Genomic DNA, 26,695 nt, shown 5'->3' with positions numbered 1-26,695 from the left:
GAATTCATTCCTGAAATGCAAAGGGTTGTTTCAGGAGGAAGGAAAGACGAAAGGGGATGCATTTCCTGCCCTCCAAAATCTGCTCCCTCCCCAACAGCCAGCCCCCAAACTTGAGCACAGCAAAGGAAAATGTTAGATATGCTCTCCCTCAACCCTGACCCATATAACTCGTAACTCCCTGTTCCAAGGAGACTGGAGCCCTGAATAGGAACATTTGTCTTATGGGATATACTTCAATATTCCATTGCAGATGGCATTTGCCCTTATTAATTTATTTATTGTATGCACAAAATACGAAGGGAGCACCTGAGTGAGACCAAAGACCTATCTAGTCTATTTTGCTCTCACAGTGACCAATCAGAGGCACCAAAGGGAAGCCTGCACAAAGGATCTGAGTGCAATGGCAGCTTTTCCCCACATGGGATTCCCAAGAACTGGAATTCAGGGCCATACAGTCTCTGACTGGTGGAAGGAGAACATAGCCATCATTAAAAAGCAGCAGCAGCAGCAGCAGCAGCAGCAGCAGCAGCAGCAGCAGCAAAGCATCTGACCACAGGAGTCGGCTCAGGCGCAAGCGAACAAGGCAAGCAAGTGTGTTAGAACAGTGTTAGGAACATCCAATGACCTGCAGAGGCGCCTTACATTGCAGAGGGAGTGCGTTCGGTGCCGCGGGGAGTTGATGTCGCTCGGCGTGGACGACCGGTCGCCTTCTGCTGCCGACGCATCAGAGATGATGGAAGGCTGTCGGGAATGACACGGGCTCACGCGGACCGCTGAAAGGCAAGCATCAGAGAGGGGCAGGTGAGTCTCCGCCGTACGTGCTGCGGGCAGAAGCTTCCTTGGGGCTCAAAAAAGCTCGAGGCACTGAATTGGCTCTCTGGGATCACCTGCCTTCCAGGACTGGGGTTTTCTGCGCAGGTGAAATGATCAAGCAGCCTTAGCATTTCAGGACCTTGGATAGCTCCAACTTGGTTGCAGGGATGTGGGACCTGTGGCTTTCTGAATGTTGGGAGTTTGACTTCCGTCAGCCACAACCAGCCTGGCTAATGGTCAGGGAGAATGGGGTCTGCATTACAGCAACTTCTGGAAGGGCAGATGTGGGGCATACCATTTGACAGGTGTCCCCAGTGGCACAGGCAGCAGGGAATCCAACCTAATAAACTGAACGATGGTGAGAACGCTAGAGGGACCCTTACTGGAAACCATAAGGCCCATTTCCTGACTCCCCGCAGTCTTAGCCAAATGATTCCCTGCCCGGTAATGACGGGGTCTGTCAATAATGGGCCTTGAGGTCTCTCTGCCCTTCTAGTATTTGAAATGTTTGTCTTGATTTGAGTCTAGGGGATGGTCTACACTACAGTTCTCTAGGGTTCTCCCATCCCATTCTCGAGATGCCAGGGATTGAACATGGAACCTTCTCCTTGCAAAGCAAATACCCTACTCCTGAGCTGTGCTTTATACAGTGGGTGGACTTTTGCATGGCGATCTTTAAAGGGGGAGCCTATACAGTGGTGCAGTTAAGTAATATTTGACTCTGTACTTAATGGTCACACCCCCCCTCCCCTCGCTTGCTCGGATGATAGTATGTCTTATTTCATTGCTTTCCAAATGTGATGTCAGGATGCTGTCAGTGACTCCTGGCTGGTTGCCCAGGAAGGTATACAGACAAGGAAAAGTTTCTTATAGTCCTTTTTTATTTCAATCTTTACAGAGAGAGGCTATAGAACATGGGCAGGCAAACTAAGGCCCGGGGGCCAGATCTGGCCCAGTCATCTTCTAAATCCAGCTTGCAGACGGTCCAGGAATCAGCATGTTTTTACATGAGTAGAATGTGCCTTTTTATTTAAAATGCATCTCTGGGTTATTTGTGGGCATAGGAATTCGTTCATTTTCTTTTTTAAAAATATAGTCCAGCCCCCCACAAGGTTTGAGGGACAGTGGGCCAGCCCCCTGCTGAAAAAGTTTGCTGACCTCTGCTATAGCATCCAGCCTCTTGGATAATGGTATTGTCCTGAGTGAATCTCCACCCCTCCGTCTCTCCCACTTCCTCATTCATCATCATCACCTCCTTGACGGGTGCTGCTAAGTGCCCTCTGTCTTCGAGCTCTTTGCTCTCCTACTTTAAGGAGATGGTGGGTCTGGAATGCTTTCTAATGACAGTGTGCCAGTCAGCTGTCACTCCACTTCTGCCTCCTCCTCCTCCTCTCCCATTATTTCCCAACTTTCCCCCTCATCTGCCTCTCAACTGTAACCTCCCGCAAACCCCTGTTGCAAATCTATACTGTCTCCCTCTTCCTCCTCTCTGGAAGGGTCAGGATGGGGAGATAGACTCCACCATTCCACCTCCTCCTCTGCCTAGTCCCTGACATGTGACTAGTCAACCTTGCTGGGGGACCTCCTGCACATTCTGCTGAGTGGGGCCCTGGTCACCTCTGCCAAAGTTCTTCCCGGATGGCACCACCAGTCCTATGGGCGTGCTGTGTAAAATTCAACCAGATGGGTGCAGGAGGTCATGCCCCTGCTGGACCCAGCTTCAGATCCCTGCTGCTGCAAAGCTCATTAGGTGAAGTGAGGTATAGCCTCTCTCCTTCTCCCTGCCATACCTATGCCTACCTCACAGGGCTGCTGAAATGAGAATGAGAAATGAGAAAGTATGGAAGAGAGCACAGCAGAGGTTATATTTTCTGAGAATCCTCAGGAAAAATAATTTCTCAAAGGACCTGTTGATGGCATTTTACCATTGTATTGTTGAGAGTGTATTAACTTATGGTCTCTGTGTGTGGTTTGGGAGCTGCATGGTCAGGAAAAAACCAATGCTGTCTAAGGTGTAAAGACTGCAGAGAGAATAATTGGGTGCACTCTTCCCACCTTGGATCAAATCTATGCTTCCAGGTGCCATAAGTAAGCTGCAGAGATTGCGCAGGATAGTGCGCACCCCGGAAATGATCTCTTTCAGCTTCTGCCTTCTGGAAGAAGGTACAGGGTTATAAAGACTAGAACTAGCCACCTGAGAAACAGTTTCTTTGTGATTTTGGTTTTAAATGCAGTGTAAGGTAGTCTCTATGTGAGTATATTGTATTCAATTATGGGGTATCAGAGTTTTTAGGGGCTAACCAGGCTGGGATAGTTGGGATAGCAGGCTTGTTGGTTTTTGAATGTCTGATGTAGTTTTTTCAATTTTGTTGTTCTGTATGGGACAATGACAATAAAGATTATCGTTTCGTATTGTATCATATTGTATCATATCGCCTGTGCCACCTTTGAGAAGAGAACCGGGGAGGGGAGGGGTGGTGGTGGTGGAGTGGGTCGCAGGTAGAGACAGGGGAGCAAACTCACCTTGACGGTCTACCGTGTGCTGGGGGTGGGCATGGTACAGCGTCTGCTGGCTCTGTCGGATGGCAGCCGTCAGCGGGAGGTCGGCCTGCATCACCCATTCCTGATTTCCGTTGAGCACCGTCTCCCCGGGCATGGCTAAAGAATGCCGCTTGGGTACATCCTTGGTCAGCGTTGCTAAGGACTGTTTTGCCTGAGAGAAGCAGCAGGAGACACACAGGGTTGCCGTCAGTGCTTAGCCCCAATTCAGGGGTAAACCCATTGCAGTCCATGGGAAGTGAGCCAGCAGTAAATCACAGGGAGTAAGTTGAGTTAACTCTTTGTTAGCAAAAACAGGATCAGCACAGGAGTGTCAGGCCTAATGAGCACAGCAACACATATTTGGCATATTTTGTCCCTGCAAAGCAGTTGCTGAGACTGAAGGTCCCCACCTTCCCACAGCTGCCTAAGTCTTCTCTTCAGAGTTTTTCCTAAGCAATCTGAGATGGTGCCTGCATGAAGCTAACTTCTCCTCTGCCTTCTTCATCTTTCTCCTATTCTGGGATAGCAGCAGGAGGGGGAGACACCAGTGACTCTTCACTAGCCTGATACAACTCTGCTTCCTGCCTCCCTCACCTGCTTCAGCTTCAGCTTCCGTTCCTGGACTTCTCTCTGCTACAAACTCTCCCTGCTCACCAAGCCCTGTTACCTCTTCAGCTTCCGACATCACCTCTCCCCAGTCTTCTCTCGCTGCCCACCACTGGCTCCCCTGGCTCTCAGCTTCTTCCCTTGGGGGTTCCCAAGTTGGTTCCTCCCACCATTCCTCTGTGTCCAACAAGTCCCTGACGCTAACCTAGGTGTTTCATTCATTTCAGTGGGGCTTCTCAGAGCATAGCTGAGAGTACATTCAGGTGTGGGCAATACTGCGTTAGTTTTCCCGACTGTGATTCTAATGCTTTTGTTCTGTTTTCTAATATTCCTTTTGCACTGCGGTACTAGTTGTGATATGAAACTGTGGCTGTTGGACCGATATGCCGGCACGTTGTGCTACATTTCATTCACACCAGTGGGTGTGGTGTGACATAACAACAAACGTCATTGGACATTGTTGCTTCTCCCTCACTCTTTCTGTCCGCCTTGCTCCAATTCCTCCATGAAAATGGCAGGAAAAAACTGTATATGCTTGCATCACTTATTCCTGTGATTTTCTCGGTTAAGGGAACTGTAAATGGATTATTTCTGGAATTAAATAACACAGGAATGAATGCTAAGCATGCGCCATGTTCCATTAGTTTTCCGAAAGTGGCTTTTATGCCATGTAAAAGCTCTAATATAATGCATAAATTAACAGGGAAACATCGGGGAAATGGAATAAACCACTGTGGGAATGCAGAGTGGGCTCATCGACACTTACTGTTCCTCTGCTCTTTCTAGGCATGGTCAACACTTTAAAGCTCCATGTCCAAGCAACCTTTTCCTCCCCTTTTCTCCAGAGCTTTCTCTGTGAAATCTCATTCTTTAAAGCTCAATCAGAGCAAACAACAGCTACCGGAAAACTTGAATTGACATATGCTCTAAGTGAGCGCTAAAGAGCAGGTTTTCACAGGGAAAGCTCAAGGGCAAACGATGATGATATGCTCAGACATTGAGCTTTTAAGACCTGGAAAGAGTGGGGTAAAAACTAAGTGTGGATAAGCCCTTAGTTGGAGGTCTCTAACACATAAACCCTTCCCTCCCAATGGACTTCTCTCGCGTCTGGGGTGCCGGTTACTGTTTGCACAAAATATTATTGGGCACCACCCCCAAACCATCAGTATTTGTAGGGCGGTGGTGTGTGCTCAAGCACAGAATGGAACTTTAAGGCTTGCACAATTAAAGTGGACTGAAGTGCTCTGTCACCCGCGCACAAGAAAGCCACTTTAAAAAAAGAAATGGTTAGAAAATGCATTGGAAAGCGCAGAGGGAATGTATGTAACAGGAAAACATTCAAACACTGTGTAAGCCAGGCTTCCTCTACCTCGGCCCTCCAAATGTTTTGAGACTACAATTCCCATCACCCCTGACCACTGGTCCTGCTAGCTAGGGATCATGGGAGTTGTAGGCCAAAAACATCTGGAGGGCTGAGGTTGAGGAAGCCTGGCGTAAGGGAATCGGGATGAATACAAGATGAATGCTCAGTGTTGTATAACTGCCCTGTAAACAAATCAGAATGGAAGGTCAACGAAGACAGGGCAGATGGCTCCTACAGAGTACCAAGAGTGCTCCAGACTGAGTACTCACCCTGATTTGCTGGCACAAAGTTTATGCAGAGGGTAATAATAATTTATTATTTATCCCCCAACCATCTGGCTGGGTTTCCCCAGATGGTAGATGGATCTGTGTCGCCTCCTGACGAAAACTGCCAACGTGGTGGATGCCGAGTGTGACAAACAGCTAGCGTGTGCTTTCTCACATGGAGTATGGGAGCTGGGAAGGGTGACAACGTTGTCTAGCTGGGAACAAGAAATGGGGAGTTTGGGAGGAAATCCCTCTGGAGAGACCTTGAAGGCCTGCGGGTGCAGGGACACTCACCATGGCTAGCTCAGCTTCCAGTTCCTTCATTCGGTTGTCTTTCAGGTCCAGCTGCGACCGAAGAGCACTGGCGTGGTCCGTGGCATCTTTGGCTTGCCGGCGTAACTCCCACTTCTCCCGCTCCAGCAGATCTTTCTCTTTCGCAAGAGCTTTGACCGCATCTTCGCTTTCCTGCGGTTGGGGCGAGAGTCAGAATACGGACGCGAAGCAGGGAGGCTGGGTGGCTCTTAAGCTGCTTTCCTACCCTCCTCCCATCTCTGATCTCCTCCCCATCCTTATCAACCTCTTGGGGGGGGGGGAGTCAGCAGGCACATTCGACATGTTGAGGAATGGCTGTGGGAGGGGGTGTGGCAAGCGGCAGCCACATCAACAAGAACAAAAAAAGAGGCAGGGCCAACAAAAATACAGGCATGACAGCCAGCAGTTGCCCCATGGATGAGAAAAAAAAGTACAGTGGTACTTCAGGTTAAATACTTAATTCATTCCGGAGGTCCGTTCTTAACCTGAAACTGTTCTTAACCTGAAGCACCACTTTAGCTAATGGGGCCTCCTGCTGCTGCTGCGCGTTTTCTGTTCTCACCCTGAAGCAAAGTTCTTAACCCGAGGTATTATTTCTGGGTTAGCGGAGTCTGTAACCTGAATGGTCTCTAACCCGAGGTGCCACTGTACATCTATTGTGCTCAATCACAGAGATAAGCTCTTGTAGCCTCTCCAGAATGGGTGTGAAGGTGAATGTCCAATCCTGGCATCTAATGAAATATGGGCATGTTTTAAGAGGGAGCATTCAATGTAGAAGAGGCTGAGCCAGGAAGAGCAACCAGTCTCTCATAAATTGTGGATTTTTGAGGGGATATTTATTCCATTCTCCATTTTCTGGTGCCACAGGAAGTTCTGGTAGGCAGACTTCTGCCTGGTTGCCACATTGGAGACCCCTGCCATAACATCAGCAACTGTGATTAGTAATTACAGTTAGTAATTAGCATTAGTATAAGTATTAGTACTCACACATTGTAAAATGTTTCTCCCACCCCTCCCTTCTCCCTGTGCCCCTTCCCCTTCTCTACTGAATTTATGATAAGCTTTTAATTTAAAAGTTGCTAATAAAAATAAAAGTACGTAATGAAAATAAAAATGTTTCATATTTTACAGATGATTTATTACTTTGAGTTATTTCTTTATACTGTATTTGCACAAAATTGCCATTTTGAACTGCTTTCGTTGGCTGTTTCCCAAGGTACTAAACGCAGGGACAAGGGAAGGCAAAGAGGGCAGGAAGATAAAGGAGGGACTGGTGGGTGGTTAAGAAAAGGTGAAGAAAGGACTTTTCTTTGTGTGATAGTTTCCCTGTAAAGTGGGCGGGAGTGGTGGTTTAAAACAATGGCAGAAGTCTGAGTAAAGCAGGGGTGGTAGGACACTGAGAAGAAAATTGCAGTTTTAAACAATGGCAGAGGTTTGAATAAAACAGGGATGGATATTCCTAAAGTTTTAAGGAAGAGAAACAGCAAAGATAGTTACGACACAAAAATGAGCACTCAGTAGCTAACACCAGATCTTTCTCCAACTCCTTTTTCGCTATACTCAAACCATGTTTTAAATTGCCACTTCCCCCTCAGTATCTCACCACCTGTTTTACTCAAACTTCGGATGTTGATTAAAGACATTTTCTCCCCTCAAACCTTGTTTTAAATCGCCACTTTCCCCTCAGTGTCTTTCAATCTCTCAAACTTCTGCCATCGATTGAGACCAGCACTTTCCTCCCCTCTCAGTGTTTCTCCACCCCTGCTTTGCTCAAACTTCTGCTGTTGTTTAAAACAGCCACTTCTCGCCCTTTCAGTCTCCCTCCTTTCTCGCTGTATTCAAACCTCTTGCTCTTCCATTCCTCAGCTGCCTCATATGAGAGAGCTAAAGGATGTGGAAACCTCAAATATCCCTGCAGCTGGAGTGTGTGAAGATATCCCCACCGCTCCTTTCTTCCCTTCCCAAATTCTTTGTAAAAAGCAAGCCCCAGCACTGGGCAAATGATGCACCTGTGGCTGGTTGGTGGGCAGAGGTGGGCTCAGCTTGCCAGGGACATTCTTGATGTGCCTCCCCCCCTACATATAGGCCCAGTATGGGGTGAAGGAGATGCCGCTGGCCAGCAGTGGTAGCTGCCACCTGAGCATGCGGTATAATCCCGATACTACTCCTTTCCCTTTCCAACTCATCCTCCCCCCAAGTAAGCCCCTGTACGGGACAAAAGAGGTTCAATGCCTGGAACTTTTGCCTAAAACCCTGGAGAGGTGCTGCCAGTTAGGGTAGACAACGCTGAGCTAATGGACTAATGGTCTGGCTGAGAATTTGACAGCCACCTGTGAAAGACAGGTGAACAAGCCAAAGAGCTAAAAATAACATAGAACATCCAGTGACTTCAATTGCACTGGCTGCTTATCTGATTCTGGGCTCAATTCAAAGGACTGGTTATTATCACTCTTTATTGCCCTAATAAAGAGCCAGTGTGGTGTAGTGGTGAAGAGCGGTAGTCTCGTAATCTGGGGAACCGGGTTCGCGTCTCCGCTCCTCCACACGCAGCTGCTGGGTGACCTTGGGCTAGTCACACTTTTTTGAAGTCTCTCAGCCCCACTCACCTCACAGAGTGTTTGTTGTGGGGGAGGAAGGGAAAGGAGAATGTTAGCCGCTTTGAGACTCCTTAAAGGGAGTGAAAGGCGGGATATCAAATCCAAACTCTTCTTCTAAAACAGGAGTGGAAAACTTCAGGCCCATCAGCCGAATGTTAGCCTCCAGGCCATTCTATCTGATGCTTGGGACTTTCCTCAGACCATCGATGGGCCCATTCCACACATGCATCCTTTTCCACGGCCAACACTCTGGCCAATGTCAAATCTCCCCCACCACCCAGGCATCCATCCTTACTTTTCTGTGCTGCTCGTAGTTCCTGATGAAGTCCCGTAGCTGCTCTTCCCGGCTTTCCAGGGTGGCGTAGAGCTGCTGCATCTGACTCACCAGGTCGGTCTTCTCCCCCTTCAAACGCTTCCGATCAGCTTTCATGGCTGGAAGAGACAGGTGGGTGGTTTTGAGAACTACCAGGCGGGAGATATGGGAAGAACTCACAGGGTCATAGAATTGGAGAGGTGGAAGGGACCCCAAGGGTCATCCAGCCCAACCTTCTGCAATGCAGGAATCACAGCTAAAGAATCTCTGACAGATGGCCATCCAACCTCTGCTTGAAAACCCCCAAGGAAGGCGAGTCCAACACCTTCCACTGCTGAACAGTTCTTACCACCAGAAAGTTCTTCCTCCTCCTCCTCTTCTATTTATTTCTAGCCTGCTTTTCAATTTGCAATCACAGGTTTGAAAGGCACCCCAGAGATAAATACATCACTCACAGTGATGTTTTGACTGAAGAAGGAGAGGGGTTGTGTCCAAATAAGTTCTACTCGGAAAAAACCCACTAAAATGAATGCACCTAAGTTTGTCCTTTCCATTAACTCCAGTAGGCCTACTCTGATACAACCCAAAACCCTTGGAATATAAAGCAGCCACTCGTAACGGCTGCCTCCCCTGCCATCCCACCTACAAGTTTGCCACTGTTCAGTCTTGCCGAACGGAAATAAATAGCTTGAAACCACAAATGCACATGAGCGATTGAGCAACGCACTGCCTCGGACCCCTGATGTGAGTGTACACATCGATGTGACATCCTGTGTGATGTTCCACCCATGCACGTGCAACCGTGTGTGCACGAAAACGCAGACCCGAGGCAGTCGTACTCGCTGGGGACTCCAAGTTGACTTCTGCACAGTGTCTTACTGTGAAAGCAACACGTCTTTAAAACACTGAATGAAAAGGAACTTCTGTGCAATAGACCTGTATAATCCCATTAAGATCGCTTTGGAGTGGGGAGTTCTCAGCACACATGAGTGAATGGGGGAAGTTGCAGGAATAAAAGATGCAAAGAGTCAGAGGAAGAGCCAGGGAAAGGCGGTAGTATCTGTTTGGCATGCCAAAGGTCCCCAATAGCATCTCTGGGTAGGGCTGAAAGAGACCCCTGAGCCTGAAACCCTGGAGAGACGCTGCCAGAGTGTGTCTTCCTGTGGATTGAGCATTCAGCCTGATTTGCTTGCACAAAGCTCACACAGCGGTCAGACTATGCCTGGCTCTCATTGACTATTTCTCCTGATTGTCTATGGGACAGCTACACCACAATCAGCATTCATCTTGCACTCATTCCCTTGCAGGGTGTTTGCACAACTTCCAGCTAATCCTTCACTTGCTATACTTTTCAGTGCATTCCCGGATGCATTTCCAAACTTCATAAAGCCCTTTTGTTTTTTGTTTAGAAACAGTAGATTTGTTGTGCTTTGACTCACTTTTAATTGTGCAGACATAAAGTTCCCGCACGTGCTAGAATCCCTCTTGCAGATCAACAAGAGTCAGTGTATAGAGTCAGTGGTCTGACTCAGTATAAGGCAACTTCCTATTCAAATCAGCTCTTCAGTCAGAAACATGAGGACTAGAATCTTATTTTATTTTTAACAGAAGGGCTATAGCTCAAGAACAGAGCACCTGTGCTGCCTGCGTAAGGTCCAAGGTTCAATGCCTGACATCTCCAGGTAGGGTTGGGACAGACCCCTGCCCCATCATCCCTGACCACTGGTCCTGCTAGCTAGGGATGATAGGCGTTGTAGTCCAAAACCAGCTAGAGACCCAAATTTGGGAAACCCTGGTGTAGACAATAGTGAGCTACGTGGACCAGTGGTCTGTCTTGTATCTTATGCAACGGAAAGCTGTTCCGATATGTGTGATGCTGCCAATCTGGAATTAATCCAAGGCAGTCTTCTTATTAAACCAGAATTCAGGAGGAGAGCCATGCAGGGTGGAGCAATGAAGAGAGGAATAAAGGAACAGAGGGAGAGAGAGAAATCCTCTTATCTTTTGCCATACGTCTGGGAACAGTTTAAGAGGCATTGCTGTCTGGGGCTCCCCACCCCAATTTTCCTTTGCAAGGACTCCTTGTCTCCACTTACTGTTTGAGCTCTGAGTGTTGCAGATGCCTGAAAACAGCAGTCTGTCCTCCTCTTTTCCCCCCTTCCCATAATTATATGCCTTCTAGAGTTCCCTCCACACAGAAGAGCTTAAAAGGACGGTTTCGTGATGAGTTAAGCTTGGCCTTTGAACCCGGCCGCTGTTTCAAAGTGCCTGGGCACTGCGTTGTTTTGTCCGAGGGTCACCTGAGATTATGCAGAGTGCAAGGCAAAGGATGTCAAGGACATCGTTTCCCCACCCCTCCTCTAAAGTAGTGTGAGCCGAGTGTGTGCATGCTAAAGTTGGAAGCGAGGGGATAGGGAGCTATTGTTGAGTTAGGAGAAGGGCAGGAAAGAAGAAAAAAAGGGGACCAATTTCAACTGCGATAATTTCCCCCTTGGCACGCTGGAGGTTGGGCCTGCCCAAGGAAATCGATCGGCTGTAGAATGATAGCTCTAGATGGTGTATAAAAAGATTGGATAAATGCATGGGGGTATCTATTTGCTATTTATTGTCTTTCTTCCAGGGAGCTGGGGGAGGTGGTGAAGGAGGTGGTTGTAACACCACAACCCTTGCTGCCCACAGCACCAGAGTGACCCCCCTCCACTGGAGCCAAGCAGGGCTGCGCTGCGCCACCTGTTCACCTGCCCGCCCGGCCCCTATGCAGGCATCCCAGCCCAGTGCGCCTCCCCATGGGCATTGTTTTCTCTGATGCATTGGAGAGAAGCACTGTGCTGCCCTGTGCTGTGCTTTGAACCCCCTCAAAAATCCACACCCACGTCTTAGCCCCTTTGGCACCCCCCAACAATATGCTCCGGCAGCCCTGTTTCTTGGAACTTAACGTTGTTTGTTCTTACTGTCCCAGAAAGCTCCAGTCAATTCCTTCTGATGCCAGGCCCCTGTATCAGTGTGCCACTCATGCCCAGGAAATACTAAAACAAAACAAAGCAACCCTCCTATCTTAAGCCAAGTCTCTTTCCCTAAGCAGCGCCCGTTACTGGCAAACCTCGCATTTGAGGACCATCTCCAAAGCATTCAGCTGCTTTGAATTCAAACCACGGAGCTGCTACCTGACATTATATTATTTATGAGCACTAAGGAGGAGGGAGAACGTCTCCCCAAGCTGCTTTGGAAGACATTTGTCCCAAGCAATTTATGGGTTGGGTACAGGAAGCTGACTTAAGCCAAGCCATTTGGTCCCATTTAGCTGTTGGTCCACGCTGATTGCTCCAGTTACAATCCCCGGCATCTTCAGGTAGGACTGGGAGGAAGCCCAGTTCTAAACCTTGGAAACTTGCTGCCAGCCAGTATAGACAGTACTGAGCTAGATGGACAAGCTGTCGGATTCAGTATACAGCAGCTCCCTCTGTTCCTAGTGGTAGGGAGGTGGGCAGGTGAGCGAAGTGTTCCACAGCTGAGGACCTAAGGTGGATGTAGCATCCTCTTGTCTCAGGTGAATAGCAACAGAGGATGTCAACAGAGGATGCAGCTATATGCTGCATACAGTAAGATAGCCAGCAGTAAACCAAGGCATCTGGGGAAAGGGCTGTGTGGCTCGGTGGGACAATCCAGCACTTTCAGGTAGGAATGGAAGAGATTCTTATCTAAAAGCCTGGAGAATCATTTTATTAATGGATTTTATTTCATACAATTTATATACTGCTTGATATTTTGTGTGTGTGTGGGGGGGACTCATCAAAGCAGTTTTAAAATATGACAAAACAATATCAGTTTTTAAAAGGGTAAAAACATCTATTTATATATATAAAAAATTAAAACAGACGGTAAGCTAAAAGCAAATCAAAACACATCTCAGCAGTCTACCTGTCTGGTTTAGGGTGCCTAAACAAAAATGTTTTTAGAAGGTGCTGAAAGTCATACCTTGGTTTTCAAACAGCCTAGTTCTCAACGTTTTGGGTCCCGAACGATCGAAACCCAGAAGTGACTGTTCCGGTTTTTGAACGTTCTTTTGGAAGCTGAATGTCTGACAGGACTTCTGCGGCTTCCGATTGGCTGCAGGACCTTCCTGCAGCCAATCAGAAGCCACACTTTGGAAGTTGAATGCTTTAGGAGTAGAACAGACTTCTGGAACGGATTCCGTTCGACTTCCTGGTTGTGACTGTACATGGATCTTCTTGAAGCTTCTCTGGTCTTCTGTTTCCCTCACTTCCCACCTTTTCCACTTTCCTTCTCCTGCAGCGTTCCTTGTCCAGAACTCTCTGGCTCTGCAACCAGAACACCCAAATCCCATAAACCAAGCGAACAGTTCAGATCTAGTCACTTCGTGTATGTTTATCCCACTGGTTCATTCCCCTCGCATTGCCTCGGCTTTCTGCCCGCATCTCTTTTCTTTGAAAGCAGGAATGTGGACCCGCCAGCGACGTTTGCTTGCAAAAACAGTTGAGAAAATATCATCCTGTATCCATGGCAACCGGCAATCTGGCCTAACTTTCCCAGGCATCCGTTATCTTTCTCCTTACATATTTTGATGGTATGCCAGTGCATGACCACAGGGACACACACACAAACACGCCGAACTGCCTTCGTCGTTTATACGCAGCCAGAGATGCTTCTGTCCGAAGCAATTCCCTGCTGCTGTGATCTGGCTCAAGTCCTCAGCCATGTTTTGTTAACTGGGTGGAATCAGCTTGTCTTCCACACTCAGTGCCATTTAATTAGGTCCCATGTCAATTTCCATAAAGGAAAAAAAAAATCTCCCACACAGAGAGACGCTCCACGTTTCAAGTGGGCTGACGTTTCTTTGCAGAGGTGTGGAATTTATTCCGCGGGTCCTCAGTGAATGGAGGAAACAGACCCGGGCAAAACTGACTTAGCCCTGGTTGTGGACCCCCTACTGTCTAGCACCCTGCGAAGACAGCCAAAGTGAGCAAGCTTTCAAGAGTAGCTTTGACTGGAGAGAAGCCAATTAGTGCTGGCTGGCTGTTAGGCTGATGCTCTTTTGTTGACGTGGCCCCGGGGCTCGGTTTGATTGCAGAGCTGGGGAAGGTGTAGGGACGGGATCAAGGAGTGATGGCAGAGGCTCTCTGCAAGGAAAGGCTATGTGCCTGGATCTTTGTAGTTTAGAAAAAGAAGAGTTGACTTAGAGGTTTCGATAGCGATAAGAATGGAGAGAGGGCTCCTCCAGCTGACCTTTTTATTGAGCCTTCCTTCTGATTTGCTTGCACAAAGCTTATGCAGAGGTTGGATTATAATACAGTCTTCATACAGCATGCTTTCTGATCTGTTTGCAGGGAACTTAAACGTCGAGGAGCATCGCTCCTGGTTTGCTTTCAGGACGTTTACACATCTTAACATTAATTATTCGGGCATTCCACACTTTTCACCGTATTTCCCCATCAATTTCCTAAATGCACAAAGTCTGTTTCTCTCTCTCTTTTTTTTAGCGGATCTGCTGTGCTAGGGCAAAAGAGCGCTTTAATCTGCTTTCAGTTGTGCAAACCTAAATTTCTCTGTCTGCCTTTGAATCCGTTCCACGCAATACCAGACCCTCCAAGTGTTCCTATTTTCCAGGGACAGTCCTGGATTTACAGAAGTCATCCAGGTTCCTGGCATGTCCCGCTTTTCCTTAGGACATCCCTGTTTTCATCGGAGTTATGCGACCCCCGAGCCAAGGAGATAAGTAACTATACAACCTTTAGAAGACATCTGAAGGCAGCCCAAAGTAGGGGAGTTTTTTAATGCTTAATGTTTATTATTATTATTATTATTATTATTATTATTATTATTAGTTGGAAGCTGCCCTAGTGGCTGGGGCAACCCAGTCAGATGGGTGGGGTAGAATAATAATGATAGTATAGAACACCCCTATTTTCATTGAATAAATGCTGGCAGGTATGCAATACTGATGCTTGTCTTGTTGAGAAGACAATGGTTGCTGAAGACATCCAACCTCTGAGATCACAGACACAATGCTTGAAGGGGTCTGAAACACCTTAGTTCTGTACCAGAGCGTAGGGAGCCTTTTTCATCCCAAGGGACAACCATTTGTCCCAAGGGAAAACCTTTCAGATGCAAAATGCCTGGCCAGAGCAATAAGTGTGAAATTTACTTTTTCTACAAACACTTATGTATCCCTTTCTGTCCTCCAACCTGGGCAAGCAAGGTGCATTATCAGAGCCCAAGGACACATTCCAGCCAGGCAGAAAATACTTAAGGCGGGTGCAAGTCAGGCAAAAGATGTGGCTCTGGACAGTGTGAGACTTTGGGAAAGTCCTGAGAGACAGCTCAAAAGTCTTCCTGGGTCTGAGGTAATACACCTGCTTTTTTTGTTCCAAGGAGAGCTCTGTGAAACCATTTCTGCAAGGTTTTGGGATGGTTCCATTTGGACAGGGAAAAAGTGGCTGTGGAAGGCACCCACTGGCTAGAACCTGTGACATCACTAACCCCAAACCCCAGAGCAGTCTTGGAAGTGTTCTGTGGATTAACATATTGTCAGGGGCTCAGGAGCAGAGGCACAGGAGAGGGAGGAAATGGAGAGCGAGGGGGAGGAATCCGAAGGGAGCGTAAGCGATGACAGTGGTCCGAGGTCCCTGAGTCTTTCCAGCGAATCGGAAGATTCACAGAAGGGGGCGCCCATGGTCAGAGCAAGGGGGGTGCCTAGGGGGACACCCCAGGAAGAAGGGGCCAGAGGGGACTCAGAGAGCAGCAGTTGGAAATCAGGACCAGCTTCCCCACCAGAGCGCAGTGGGGGGGAGGAGTCCCAGGTATCGGGATCAGGCTGCTCACCACCAGCGGGAGGAGATGAGTCAGGATTGACCACGCCTCCATCGGAGAGCGCGGAAACGGTCAAGAGGAAAGTTGGAGGCTGGGCGCGCGCGCCAAGTTCAAATGTACAGGCGAGCGGCACAGCAGGTAGCCCGGATAGGGAGCCAGGTCCTAAAGCCCGCCGAAAGGAGGGACAAGAGTCAGGGGGTTCAGCGTCAGAAGAGTCCAGAAAGGAGGAGACCCCGGGGGGCAGAAGGAGCCAGAAGAGGAAAGAGCAACAGAAGAGGTTGAGTAAGGCTAGAGTCTTAAACTGGTGTACAGGGGGTGGAGACTCAGACGGAGCTTCGCCGATCTAGGTTCTAAGACGTAGAGCTGCACGCTGCGGCTTGGAAATGGAAACTGAACTTCAATAAAGACTTTTGTACATTATTACTGACTAGCGTTGGTCCTCTGTGAGCTGGGATCTAGAGGCAGCTCTGACACATATGAATACCTGAATGTATACATCTTGTTTTGAACTAGTAAAACTGAACAGGAAAAGGAGCAGGAGGCATTTCTGAATGGGTATTTGACTTACCACTAGGTATGAATGTAAGGCAATAGCAGAACTGGGTGAAAAGCCCAGCAAACAAAACTGAGCTGGACGGAGCAAAGGCTCGACATAATATCAAGGCAGCTTCCTGGGCTCCTATACTTTAAGGCTTTCCTTCCAACAGGAATCAGAACAAATGAGAAACTGAGGAATGCAACAGTAGCACAGAGGAGGAAAGTTTACTGCATAAGGATGCCTGGAAACAGTCCCAGCCTTGGCAGTGCCTGGCAAGCAAATTGAAGATTTATAGGTGAGTTAAGTTGCCATTTTTGCTCCACATCCCAACACACCTCAGTGCAGCTATGAAGCACTTGTGAGGGTTGGGGAGGGGGGCGAAGAAAGGGGAAGGGGTGGTGTTGTTGTTTATTTCCAAACCACCTGCAACGTCTGAAGTGTTAGCAGGTCCCACGAGGGAGAACATAGCCACGGTTGCCATGGAAACGGCTGCGAAGGAATCCACGTGCCCAACGCAGTCAGATCAATTTCATCTTTGCCTCTCAGAGGGGGAGAGAAGCCACACAAGAATATCATAAAAGGGAAGGAGCACAATGGGATGTAAGCAACCAGGAATTGCCCCCGTTTGGTCTCTTGGGGGCGAGGCCAGGAAGAGAAAGCACCACGATTTGATCTTTCTACTGGATTCTGCATTGGTAAGGAATCTCTGATTGGTGGAAACTGGTGCCCGCTAGGACCCCCGGGAAAGCAGGGAGGCCAAAATGTAGGCGGGGCCAGAGCCAATGGCTGGAGGGACTACAGCCAATGGCAGGCAGGGACAACTAATTCTAGTTCTGTTTCCCCTCCCCTCTCTGAGTTTGAGGAGGGCCAATTGGAGACTAGGGAGGAGGAGGAGGAGGAGGAGGGTGACAGGCTAACCCCATATTGAGATTGGTGGAGCAGAGCCTCCTTTGCCCTAATACACCAACCTCTGCTGGAAGCTCCTAGAATTGTGGAGTCCATTAAAAGAGGGTCCACCCTTCCAAGGGAGACCATTCCACTCTGGAACAGCACCTACTATCAGAAAGTTTTTCCTAATGTGTAGCTGGAATCTCCTTTTCTGTCACTAGACTCCATTGGTTCTACCCTCTGGAGAAACAGAAAACAAGCTAGCTTGCTCCATCTTCCACGGGACAGCTCTTCAGATATTTGAAGGTGGTTCTCAGATCACCTCTCAATCATCTTTTCTCCAGGCTAAACACATCCAACTCCCTCAACCATTCCTGAAAAGACTTGGGTCTCCAGGCCCTTGATCATCTTGGTCGCCCTCCTTTGCACACCTCCCTGTTCCATACAACACCCTCTATGTTTATAGCAACAAGTCATAAGAGAGTTTGACATCCTCTCTGGTATTCGGGACGCGGGTGGCACTGTGGGTTAAACCACAAAGTCTAGGACTTGCCGATCAGAAGGTCGGCGGTTCGAATCCCTGCGACGGGGTGAGCTCCCGTTGCTCGGTCCCTGCTCCTGCCAACCTAGCAGTTCGAAAGCACGTCAAAGTGCAAGTAGATAAATACGTACTGCTCCAGTGGGAAGGTAAACGGCGTTTTTGTGTGCTGCTCTGGTTCGCCAGAAGCGGCTTAGTCATGCTGGCCACATGACCCGGAAGCTGTACGCCAGCTCCCTTGGCCAATAAAGCGAGATGAGTCCTGCAACCCCAGAGTCAGCCACGACTGGACCTAATGGTCAGGGGTTACTTTGCCTTTACCTTTACCTGTGGTATTCAGTCCAAATCCAGTTTGATGAGTGGAGGGAGAGAGGATGATTGAACACTGAGAGGACGGTGAAGCAAATGGCAGCAAGTTTGGATTTCAAAAGAGTTGCAGGAAATTGCAAGTGTTCCCACAGATGAAGGTAGAGATGGGGAATCTGTGGGCCTCCAGATATTGCTGGACTACAACTCCCATCATGCCTGACTATTGGCTACATTGGCTGGGTCTGATGGAAGTTGGAGTCCAACAAGAGTCACAAGGTGCCTTCCCTTGCTTTTAACTCCTTACTTAGTTCCAATGAGAAACTATCCTCCCTCCCTTCTAACTAGTCTTTAATGCAGTGTTAGTGATCAAATTCCTGTCCTCATAATTCCTACTTCATTCAGAAAATGAGGCAGAAGGGAAGCAGAACCACTCCACTGGCTGAACTGATGGCATGTTCAATTCCTCCAACTCTTTGTGATGACTTTGTGATGACCCAGCAGGGCTTTTCCTATGTTCATATAAAGTTGATTGCCACCCCTCATTGTCTGTTTCCAGCATCATTGGTAGAACAGAGGGAGCTGCCTTCTACTGAGTAGACCACTGGTCTATCTAGCCCAGTGTTGGCTACACTGGCTGGCAGTGGTTCTCTAGGGTCTTGGACAGGCTTCCTCAAACTTGGCCCTCTAGGTGTTTTTGGCCTACAACTCCCATGATCCCTAGCTAGCAGGACCAGTGGTCAGGGATGATGGGAATTGTAGTCTCAAAACATGTGGAGGGCTGAGTTTGAGGAAGCCTGGTCTTGGACATGGTTCTTTCACCCCAGCAATACCTGGAGATGCCAGGTGTTCAACCTGGCACCAGGTGCTCTACCACTGAGCTGTGGTCTCTTCTGTTAAATGTAAAGTAAGGTTCTAGTCCACATGATTCTGAACAAAAAGCTGTTAGAATAGGAAAAAAGGAAGCAGCTTTCTACAGAGTCAGACCATTGAGCTATCTAACTCAGTAAAATGCAAGGGAGGTACCTTGTTGGAACGACATCCTAGCTGTCATACAGCCTGGGAACTCTTGCAGCTAATCTTGGACTCTTGAACCTTGTCTTTTGCTCTTGGACTTGGATTTCCTGTTGCTTACTCCCTTGTAAAATCACCCAGAATAGAATCTGTGTTTTTTTCCTAGCCGCTGGGCCAGTGCCGTGAGACTGCTATATTAAAAGTTTGCTTCTTTACTTACACGTAAATGCCTCTGTGGTCTGCTTTTGGGTGGGAGCCAAGGCCGTTACAAGGTATAAATGTGTGCCAGATTCAGTTACACATGCTTAAAGCAGTGGAATCATAATAAAATCATGAGCTGGCACGAGCTGGTCCGTCTCTCCATCGGAGCTGCATTTGCATCTCAGGCAGAAACATTTAGCCTTTCAAGGCACCACAACATTCCCAGCTGCTTAGCTTGTATACAGAAGGCAACACAATTGTGGGGGCCCTCGTCACATCGCTTTCAAAGTGTGGCTGTTTGCCACAAGGCCGTGTGCGGCAGATTCCCACGAAAGCATTCTCCCACGATACTGGAATGGAAACCGCAACCTGCAATTGGCCGGTGACCACCTGCATCTTGCAGCGATTAACTTGCAGCACCAGCAGTGAAATGCTTATTAAAGATACGCAGCCTCAAGAACGGAAAGTGGTTGTTGTTGTTTTTTAAATTCTTCTTTATTATTAAATGTCGGCTTCTCCACGGGCCAGAGATTTCTTTGGGGTATAAAAAGGACAACATAATAGCAAGGGACATAATGCCATGATACAAAAGAGTACTATTAGGATGTATTAAAATAGCATCTGAAATGTGAAGGGCCAAACAAACAATGCTCCTTAAACATCCGCCAGCTAATAGTTTGTAAGACAGCTTGATTGTCCCCAGATGGCCAAATGCTAAACTGACTGCAGGAGAGCAAGGGCTGGAATGGTCTAGTTTTGAGTTCATTCATCCATGATGATGGAAGCTTCTCTCCTTCTTGTAACAGCAGAGTCCTCTAATGACAGAAGCCCTGAGGAGGAGACGAGGCCGTTCTCTGATCCGTACCACGTGGTGCCACAGTCAGCTGAGCCCACATCTTCTTCCTTGTGCCCCAAGAAGACATCTCTGCCAACAGATTCCAATGACTGGTAAAGCAGACTCATTGGGGGATTAGAAGAGCCTTGAGGTAGGATCCCCATTGCTTAAAACCCCGGTGCTTAGAAGCCAGCAACTGCAGGAAAAGGCAGCAGACTTTAACAGCGCAAAAGGGCTTGACAATGAGGCTGTTAGGTGGATTTGACCAAATCCAAAGAGTGCTCACCAATGGTTCCTTGCCATCCTGGAAAAAAAGTGACAAGTGGCATGCCACAGGGTTCTCTTCTGGGCCCAGTGTTGTCCAGGCTCTTTATAAATGACTTGGATGAAAGAATTGGGAGGATGGTCATCATATTTATGGATGACACCAAGCTGGGAGGGGTAGCTTATACTGCAGAAGACAGAATTGGGATTCTAGATGACTGTTAACAGATTGGAGAACTGGGTCCAAACGAAAAAAATGAATTCTAATAGGGACAAATGTCAAGGTTCTACCCCCCTAGGCAGGAATAATCAGATGCACAGATGTAAGATGGGAGACCTGGCTTGCCAGTAGTACATGTGAAAAGGATATAGGAGTCCTAGTAGACCACAAGCTTAACATTAGTCAAAGGCTAACACAATTCTAGGCTGGATCAACAGAAGTATAGTGACCAGATCTAAGGAAGTAATAGTTCCACTCTACTCTGCCTTAGTCTGACCCTACCTGGAGTACTGTGTCCAGTTCTGAGCACCACAGTTTAAGAAGGATATTGACAAACTGGAGCATGTGCAGAGGACTGAGATGATCAAGGGTCTGGTAACCAAGCCTTATGAAGAACAGGTTGAGGGAGTTGGGTATGTGTAGCCTGGAGAAGAGAAGACTGAGAGGTGATATAGGCACCTTCAAATATCTGAAGGGTTGTCACATGGAAGATGGAGCAAGCTTGTATTTTGCTGCTCCAGAGGGTAGGACCCAAAACAATGGATTCAAGTTACAAGGAGATTTTGGCTAAAGATGAGGAAGAACTTTCTGATGAGAGCTGTTTGACAGTGGAAAGGACTTCCTCGGAAGGTGGCGGGCTCTCCCACACTGGAGGTTTTTTGAAACACAGGTTGGTTGGCCATCTGTCAGGGGTTCTTTATTGTGAGTCCTGAAACCACCACCCAGGTCCCTCTCCAAGGTGCTGATCCTTGCCTTGTCTTCCTTTCTGCCTGGACTGCTTAGACCACTGACCTCCCCCTTGCTTGGACCATCACGTATTGGTCACTGCAATAAGAAAACACTGGACTAGTTGGGCCTTTGGTCTGATCCAACAGGGTGCTTCTTAAATTAAGAGTTAGAAGAAAAAGCCTTCATGCATCTGGCAAAACGGACTGTGGCCCACGGAAGTTTTTGCCATAATGGTCTTTAAAGTGCCATCATCCTCCCCTCCCCCCTTTTCATTGCCAGTAGCATATCTACCCGTAAAGGTAAAGGTAAAGGCACCCCTGCCCGTACGGGCCAGTCTTGACAGACTCTGGGGTTGTGCGCCCATCTCACTCAAGAGGCCAGGGGCCAGCGCTGTCCGGAGACACTTCCGGGTCACGTGGCCAGTGTGACATCGCTGCTCTGGCGAGCCAGAGCTGCACACGGAAACGCCGTTTACCTTCCCGCTGGTAAGCGGTCCCTATTTATCTACTTGCACCCGGAGGTGCTTTCGAACTGCTAGGTTGGCAGGCGCTGGGACCGAGCAGCGGGAGCGCACCCCGCAGCAGGGATTCGAACCGCCGACCTTTCGATCAGCAAGTCCTAGGTGCTGAGGCTTTAACCCACAGCGCCACCTGTGTCCCATATCTACCCGTAGGACAGGCCAAATTCATGAAATTTCTCAATCTGTGTTTCACCTCTTGATGGGGGAGGGAGTCTTGCTAACCCGTCACAAAAGTTGGCCAAGCTCAAATACAAATACCTGCATATACATACATAATACATATACATACACACATACCGTAAATAGCTCAGGTTTCTTTATTTAAGAAATCAAGCAATATATATGGGAAAGGTGGTTGATGTGAGCATCCCATGCTCACTCACACCCACACTCTAACAGCATTCATTACCTTATCACTCCAGGGCTTTTATAAAGCTTCAGAACGGAGTTAACAGGAGTTTCAGCTGCCTTCATCTAATTGTATTCATTAGCATGTCTACCTTTCACTTTTTAAGAATGTAAGAATGGGAGTGGAGCAACTCCTCTATGAAGAAAGGTTGCAGAATTTGGGACTTTGGGGTTTAGAGAAAAGGCAACACACTAGAAAGTGGAGACATGCTAGAAGTTTATAAAATTCATGGCATGGAGAAAGTGAGTAGGTTTTTCTCCCTCTCTTGTAACAGGAGGTCATCTCCTGGGCCACCATGCTCCAAGAAGTTCTTAAGAACTTAAGAACATCCCTGCTGGATCAAGCCAAAGCAACCTGTTCTCACAGTGGCCAACTAGATGTCTCTGAGAGGTCGGACAACCTTCCATTTGTGATTCTCAGCAATTGGTATACAGAGGCATTCTGCCCCTGACAGTGCAGGCTAGTAGCTAGTAACCATTGATAGCTCATTTCTCAGGAGCTCATCCAACACATACGGGACTTGTGGAGTCACACTACGAAGTCCCACCACAAGTGCCAATGTACACATCAGCCACACACCCCTGGTCACCTGTTCAGCTGTAATGAGAACGGGCCTTGCATGCTACACATGAATGTGTATAGAGGTTCTTCACACACCTGGGGATCCTGGCCCTATTAGGGGACTATGTATTTGTATGCGTACAAAGTCACCAAATGATGGGTGAAGCCTTGACCCAATGCTGAGATACTGTCAGTGGCAAATGGAATTCAGCGGCAAATCCTATCCAAGCATCTGATTTTAAGTTTGTGCAGCACGGCCATTCTGGTTGCAATCTGAAGAGGCTGGAAGAGTGCTGGTTTCAAATCTCACTTCAGCTACAAACTTAATTACGTGGCTGTCAGGGTTGAGCCAGAGGAAGCAGTCTGACATGAACCAGGGTCACAGAGGGCTGCACCTGGGAGTCAGAGCTAAGAACAAGAATGGGCAAGCAGCCTTGGACCCTATTGCTTCTAAGATACAGAATCACAACACCCCAAAGGGCCTGAGCCATAGCCTGAAATAAAGATCCAACAGTGCCCAGATCCACAATTCCCACAACACAGGCCACAAACAAGTGCCCCTTGCAAAAACCTCAGACATTTGCCTGCTGAAGGCTCATGGAAGTGAACCACATGATTTCAGGGGCCAGCTTGTCCCAGGAAGAAGATGCCTTTCCAACTTCAAATCAGCTATGTCTGGAGCAAAATCTTCAACTCCCATTCTTAGTCAGATACACAACCAGAATACTTTTAAGCTGCTCTGATTTTTCTGGTTCAACCCTTCTCAAGAGACCAAAGACAGGTATCAAAAACAGCTCCCCCCCCCCCAAATCACTGCAATCTAGGACAGAATCTTGCTCATATGGAATGCTACACAGAAAGCTGCCTTATATTGGGGTCAGACCATTAGTGTATCTAGCGCATTACTGCCTACACTGAGTTGTAGCAGCTCTCCAGGGTTTCTGGCAAGGAGTCTTCCCCAGTCCTAGCTGGAGATGCCAGGACTGAACCCGGGGCCTTCTGAATGCTCTGACACTAAGCTACAGCCCCATCCCAAAAATAGGAAGCTGATTGATACACTATTAGTTTATCAAGCACAGTATGGTCTACATTGATTAGCAATGGCTCTGCAAGGTCTTTTCCAGCCCTACTTGGAGATGCCAGGGATGCGGCAGCAGATGCAGGGCTGTCTTTTTAACTATCTTCCTATATACATAAAAATGTCATGCTGTCGTCATGCTGAAGTTCACGTGGCTGGCAGCAGGTGGCCACACCATTTTCAGTGTGATGACAGAATGGCAAGCAGGCAGGCAGGCAGGCAAGGAAGCAAGGAAGCAAGGAAGCAAGGAAGGAAGGAAGGAAGGAAGGGAGCAAGGGCAGCAAACAGGCCAGGTGCGCTGTTTAAAAGGGGTGGGGGTAAGAGGCAACCTCCATTAAATGCAGCTGCAGAAAATTTTAACAGGGGGAAAGGCACTTCAGAGAGCAGTTTGGCAAACCGCTGTCTGAAGCACCTGCCCCTGTGTTAAATGTGGCTGCAGCAAGGTTCAATGGAGGGAGGGACTTCAGACAAAAGTTTGGAGAAATGTTCTCTAACCACCATAGCTTAGTGGCATAGTGTCTGCCTTTCAAGCAGAAGGTCCAAAGTTCAATCCCAGGCATCTCCCTCTAGGGAGACTCCTGCCTGAAATCCTGGCTGGGGCTGATGGGAGTTGTAGTCCAGCATCATTTGGAGGGCATTGACTGAGGAAGGCAGTTCTAGAGCTGCTGGAGAGGGAGAGGAGCCTTGAGTAGCAGCAACCGCAGCAATTTGAACCAAGAAAATCCCAGCCCTCCTCCAAAAAGCAAAAATGGAGACAGCGATTTAATGGAGACGTGGATCTGAAAACAAAGACTGTCCCTATTAAACATGAACAGCTGGAGCATTTCATTTTACAGTCCCTGGTAAGCATTAAATCATGTTCAGAAGAGGCTTCTTTCCTTCACATTCTTCCAGGAGTTGCTGTTCCAGCATTTTAAAAAAATGTGTTTTTTTCAGCTACCCGGAGGTATTCTGTACATTGAAAGCACACCACAAGCAACACAGGCGGAAATCGTGACAATGCCCTGTAAAAATGACGCACGGCAGTTATCCATAAATGAAACACCTGATTTTAATTAGCTAATTTAAACTCCAAGAACAATGGTATTGACCTGGGGGAGGGGAATGAAGGAAGGAAAGCAAAGAATGGGGGAAGGAGGTCAAAAATGAAAAAGAGAGAGGCCGATTTACTGGCCTGGGGGCGGTGTGTGTGTGGGGACGATGACAGGCTTTTATGTTCTTTTTGTACCCATGCCTATTTCGTTCCATTATGATGTCATGGGAGGGTGGTAACCTGATGTGACGTCTTCTTATGCAGATAACAATTACAGTGGTACCTCGGGTTACATACGCTTCAGGTTACAGACTCTGCTAACCGAGAAATAGTACCTCAGATTAAGAACTTTGCTTCAGGATGAGAACAGAAATTGTGTTCCGGTGGTGCGGTGGCAGCAGGAGGCCCCATTAGCTAAAGTGGTGCTTCAGCTTAAGAACGGACCTCTGGAATGAATTAAGTACTTGGACGGTTAAAGTCCAGTCAAAGGCGACTAGGGGGTTGCGACGCTCATCTCGCTTTCAGGCCAAGAGAGCTGGAAATTGTCCACAGACAGCTTTCCGGGTCATGTGGCCAGCATGACTAAACCACTTTTGGCACAACGGGACACCATGATGGAAGCCAGAGTGTACAGAAATGCCGTTGACCTTCCTGCCACAGCGGTACCTATTTATCTACTTGCACTGGAGTGCTTTCAAATTGCTAGGTTGGCAGGAGCTGGGATAGAGCAATGGGAGCTCACCTTATTGTGCGGATTCAAACCACTGACCTTCTGATTGGCAAGTCCAAGATGACAGCACCACACACATCCTTCCCTTTAGCAGGCCCCAAGTGACCTCACAGAGGCATGTCTGGTATTCTTTCACACCTCTTTATCCTGTTTTTTTTTTTAGGACCCACCCTGTTCTTTTAATTGTAAACTGTTGTAACTGTATTTAATCCTGTTAACTGGTTTTAATATTGTTTTAACCCGTCCTGGGAAGAATGGGCCAGAAATTCCTACAATAGCTACCGTAATATCCCCCCTACCCAGTTGTGGTGAAATGTGCAAAGGAGAACCCAGTAGATGCAGGGAGAGGGTTCTGCAGAAATGACCCTTAATTTTCTCTATAGGAGGTAAAGGGTAAAGGGACCCCAACCATTAGGTCCAGTCGTGGACGACTCTGGGGTTGCGGCGCTCATCTCGCTTTACTTGCCGAGGGAGTCAGCGTATAGCTTCCGGGTCATGTGGCCAGCATGACTAAGTTGCTTCTGGTGAACCAGAGCAGTGCACGGAAACACCATTTACCTTCCCGCTGGATCAGTACCTATTTATCTACTTGCACTTCGTACTTTCAAACTGCTAGGTTGGCAGGAGTTGAGACCGAGGAACGGGAGCTCACCCCATTGCGGGGATTCGAACTGCCGACCTTCTGATCAGCAAGCCCTAGGCTCTGTGGTTTAACCCACAGTGCCACCCGCGTCCCTCTCTATAGGAACATTGACACATAATGGAAGTTGCGGTTCTAGAGACAGCATCTTAAGTACACACATTCACTGCATTCTGACTTTGCTCTCAAAAATCCTTCTACTGGAAATAAGCAACACAACACAACAGTTCTCTCACCCCGCTCCTGCCCCCTTTTCCTTGTGTTGTCATGCAGAAATACTTTAATCTGATAGAACCATTCAGAAACAAATTTCTTATGCAAATTAACCGAGAACAAGAAGGATCAAACTTGTTAGCTGAGAGGAGTGGAGTGCCAGAGGGCCATGAACCCCAAACAAATCTGTAATGCGCCTTAAAATTATCCACTTCACACAACCTGCTAAACAGCCTGTCAAAAGGCTCTGCTGAGATCTGCTTAGCAATTTAGATCCTGCCTGGATGCAGTGGAGGGGTAGCTTAGCCTGGAATCCTCTTTAACTCAGTTAAATGCTAG

At 47.9% G+C, this 26,695-nt stretch overlaps 1 protein-coding gene and 1 long non-coding RNA gene across 3 annotated transcripts in view; one reads left to right on the top strand and one right to left on the bottom strand.

The window, feature by feature from the left end:
- Positions 1-16,466, top strand: part of LOC309377011 — a 72,920-nt gene extending 56,454 nt beyond the window's left edge. Inside the window, exon 3 of the long non-coding RNA XR_014171363.1 lies at positions 16,347-16,466. This is a non-coding gene — a long non-coding RNA (uncharacterized lncRNA). The remainder of the gene's footprint in view (positions 1-16,346) is intronic.
- LOC309376843 (kazrin-like) overlaps positions 1-26,695 on the bottom strand; it is a 219,856-nt gene that overhangs the window by 4,508 nt on the left and 188,653 nt on the right. For both annotated transcript variants that reach the window (XM_081923728.1, XM_081923729.1), the window contains exons 3-6: positions 8,794-8,930; positions 5,884-6,054; positions 3,337-3,526; positions 643-773 (exon numbers count right to left, since the gene is read on the bottom strand). In XM_081923728.1, coding sequence (XP_081779854.1) covers positions 643-773; positions 3,337-3,526; positions 5,884-6,054; positions 8,794-8,930 — 629 coding nt within the window. The remainder of the gene's footprint in view (positions 1-642; positions 774-3,336; positions 3,527-5,883; positions 6,055-8,793; positions 8,931-26,695) is intronic.

The sequence above is a fragment of the Podarcis melisellensis genome (genome assembly GCF_964234715.1).
Source record: "Podarcis melisellensis genome assembly, chromosome: 8".
NCBI classification, from domain to species: Eukaryota; Metazoa; Chordata; class Lepidosauria; order Squamata; family Lacertidae; genus Podarcis; species Podarcis melisellensis.
Note: the sequence above shows the minus strand (reverse complement) of the source record. Positions and strands in the feature narration are given on the sequence as shown.